This window comes from Priapulus caudatus, unplaced genomic scaffold (assembly GCF_000485595.1).
Source record: "Priapulus caudatus unplaced genomic scaffold, Priapulus_caudatus-5.0.1 Scaffold969, whole genome shotgun sequence".
Taxonomy (NCBI): Eukaryota; Metazoa; Priapulida; class Priapulimorpha; order Priapulimorphida; family Priapulidae; genus Priapulus; species Priapulus caudatus.
In genome coordinates this window covers 78,514-82,038 of record NW_014578030.1, presented here as the reverse complement: position 1 = coordinate 82,038, position 3,525 = coordinate 78,514, and the positions used below count along the sequence as shown (strand labels likewise).

At 44.7% G+C, this 3,525-nt stretch overlaps 1 protein-coding gene across 1 annotated transcript in view; it reads left to right on the top strand.

The window, feature by feature from the left end:
* Positions 1 to 375: 375 nt before the first annotated feature.
* LOC106814724 (malonyl-CoA decarboxylase, mitochondrial-like) overlaps positions 376 to 3,525 on the top strand; it is a 14,958-nt gene continuing 11,808 nt past the window's right edge. Inside the window, exons 1-7 of the mRNA XM_014819070.1 lie at positions 376 to 420; positions 897 to 989; positions 1,207 to 1,351; positions 1,789 to 1,895; positions 2,382 to 2,522; positions 2,839 to 2,991; positions 3,206 to 3,370. Coding sequence (XP_014674556.1) covers positions 939 to 989; positions 1,207 to 1,351; positions 1,789 to 1,895; positions 2,382 to 2,522; positions 2,839 to 2,991; positions 3,206 to 3,370 — 762 coding nt within the window. The 5' untranslated portion in view covers positions 376 to 420; positions 897 to 938. The remainder of the gene's footprint in view (positions 421 to 896; positions 990 to 1,206; positions 1,352 to 1,788; positions 1,896 to 2,381; positions 2,523 to 2,838; positions 2,992 to 3,205; positions 3,371 to 3,525) is intronic.

Sequence of the window (3,525 nt, the reverse complement as noted above, 5' to 3'; positions counted from 1 at the left end):
TATTAACTACACAAGGTGCCAGTTGCTGTAGCATTCGTCAACTTGTAATCAATGGGCCTATTATTCAATGGGCATCCAACATAAAATAGACTAGCGATTTCCAAACATACCTAGTAACTTTACGTGTATTTTTGTTATTGTATGTGAACTATCAAAACAGTAACCATAAATAAGTAAAAGACCTTTCCAATGAATCAATCACTCGCAGTAACTGTACGTGTTTGCCGCACTGATCTCTATAAATAACTATTATTAGGGTTTTATTATAGAGATCAGTGGTTTGCCGGTTTCTTCTCAGCCGGTTTCTTCTCCTCGCATGGAAAGAGGGCGCTGGTGTGCCGTAACAAAAGAGCACTGTTTATCAGCGTTGAAGTAGGTGTACTTCATTCACTTGATAACATCACACTGAATACTCTGAACGTATGTTGCCTGTCCCTGTGTTTATGTCACATGTTTATGTTATAACACATCAGTTAACAATACGCAATGGCACAAATAGGAGAAGTTTTCAACCTTCCATTTTGATATTTATGCAGACAGATACGTAATTTATTAATTACTTCGTTCAATTTTCATTGACTCTTGAGTCTTGTTTTGAGAGTAATTTTTCGGGTTCAAGGATAGATCATAGAGAACATGGGTCCCAATAAAACCAATGTCATTTACATCAATATAAATATAATATTATATCAATATAATAGGTTAGGGTTATGGTTAGGGTTAGGGTTAGAATTAGGGTTAGGGTTAGGCACATTGGTTTTATTCGGACCCATGTTCTCTATCCTTGGGCCATTTTTCCTTGGCCCACCACACCGATGCGATGTCATATGTTCAGTTCACTACTCTGGCACACCTAGCCTCCTCATCTATGGTGTTGCCTTTGTTGTTTATTGCAGGTTGCTGAAGACTGATGCGATGCTTAGGTGATACATCAAGGGATGCTGTGGGTTTATAGTTTGTTATTTAGTTTGAAGAATGCGAGAACCAAGGTACGAAACAACTATACTGGTCGAATCAGTCATTTGCTGTCAGTGTCATCTAGCATTGCAAATAATAATGCATGAGCTCCATGTTTTAAGGCATGGTAACACTAGAGCTTATGTACGTATACCACATGATCTTATTACTCTGCAACATGCACGATCGCCCACACTACACCTCCGGGCGACCGACACATTAACGCGTACATTCCCGTGCCTCTCACAGATATTCGCGGCGCCAGCGGGACTTGTGAGGCGGATGGCGGCAGGAGCGAGCTTTGCCGCAGTGCGAGAGATACTAGACGACATAGTCGATCACCCGCTGCATGTGAACGAGGAGGGAACGCGCGAGATATGTTCCACCTACAAGGGTATATAACTCCATGTAGCTTCACCTACTTTGTGTAGCCTATCGCTCCACGTGGGAAAATGTCTGTCGAGGAGCGAAAAGCTGTGTGGGTAATGCTACAGTGATGCATGACTGTGTTAGTGACCACTATTGACCCGATAGGCATTGTCAGCCACGGTGTCTCATAAAAATATGAGGCTGGATGGGGTGGCTGAATCTACGTACCTGTCTTAGGTTGGGTGGCAATGCTACCTTTTCAGACTATGATGCTACGACTCGGCAAAGCCCCATGACTTACCCTGACATCCTGTCCCATCCCTAACATTGGTTCCTTGCCCCAGTGCTACCCTTTCTCTGGGACATTGCCCCTACCTATGATATTTCCCCTTTGTTACACCATTGGCAAGACCTGCACTGAGTTATGGTAGCGCCCTCTATAGGAGTAAATTCTTGTTGTAGATCTGGAGCGGGACGGACGGTTGGAGTTCATGCGCATGTTAGCGTCAGACTACTCGGTGAAACATCAGAACATCCTTGAGAAGGCAGAGGCTCTCGTTGGTGTCAAGGTATGAGCATCTTTTGGGGTACGGGCGGATTGATGAAGAAAAGGCGGATAATGAAACTTGGGCGGCATCGGTATAATTCAGATGCATATGTTATATATATAGAGTTCACTCCTAAGATAGTTTTCCTTCTTGGGATAATATCAGCGTTTTTTATTAATAAAAGTAATAAAGAAATGCTTACGTTATATTGGAAATGGATGAAGAAGAAGAAAGCACATATATCATGTCCTCAAGCCCTTGGTGTTTTGTTGCTCCTGGGCTGCATGAAAATTGCCTAGATAGCAGGAAAGCTATATTTCAACAATTTTCTGAGGACATGCACCTTGACTCCCTTAGCATTACAGGGTGCCTATGGCGGTCTACAGGTCTTGTTCGACTATAACATATTTTGAGAAATTTTTTCACTCCTGGCTACTTTGGGTTGCTAACACCCATACATAATATCAAAAGTAGATAATATGAATTCTGACTGCTTTCCTGTTGCAGGAACGTGGTGATCCCGTCCTTTACAACTGTGAAAAGAGACTGCATGTGGCGTTGACGCCAAAGTTTCTACAACTCTTCCAGGCCATAGCCAAGCTGCCAGAGGGTGTGAAGTTTGTCGTGGACATGCGTGCAGAACTTCTCGTAAGCAAGGGGCGCCGCTTGCCGTGTGTGCGATCGTGATCTTTTTAACTGAATCCTATTCACGTGTGTGAGTCAGTAAGCTTGTTATGTCTATTCATCTGCTAAAAAAATTATTATAGTATAAAAGTAATATTATACCATATATATTATACTATGTTTTATTAATTGCTATTTTTTTAAATATTATAAATCCATAAATAATGAAATTATCTTCATGTCAAACTAATGCAGGATAGTAGTCAGATACATGTACACAGAGGAAAATGAACCATCTTTGAAAAAATTTCCTGATTATGGTTGCTTTCTGCTCCTATAGGAGGCGCTGCAGGACAACTCGCTGGAGGACAGGTGGCAGGAGTTGCGTAAGATGAACGAGTCGCTGCACGACCTGCTCTCGCTGTGGTTCTCCGTCGGCTTCCTTCATCTACAGCGCGTGACGTGGGAGAGCTCCTGCGACATGATGCAGAAGGTACGGAGGGGTGAGGGAGGAGGAGGAGGAGGAGGGAGGAAAGAGGAAAAGATGCACCAGGGTAGGAGGGAGAAGGAGAGAGAAAGGAGCAGGGCTTTCTGAAGCTACGGTAGATGCAAATGTGAGAGCTCCTGCGATAGGGAAATGCTTAGAAGAGTAGCAAAACACTGTAGTGTGTGAAGATGAGGCAATGCCGACCCCATTCTTTTCGCAGATATCGAGCTACGAAGCCGTGCACCCGGTGAGGAACTGGACGGACATCAAGCGGCGTGTCGGTCCCTACAGACGCTGCTACGTGTTCGTGCACAACAGCATGCCAGGCGAACCGATCGTAGTGCTGCACACAGCGCTGACCGAGAGCATAGCCACCAACGTACAGGTGAGGCAGCTGTGTCCGTGCGTGCGTGGAGAGATAGAGAGCATAGCCAACAACGTACAGGCGTGTCCGTGCGTGCATGCATGGAGAGAGGGAGAGCATAGCCAACAACGTACAGGTAAGGCAGCTGTGTCCGTGCGTGCGTGCGTGGAGAGAGG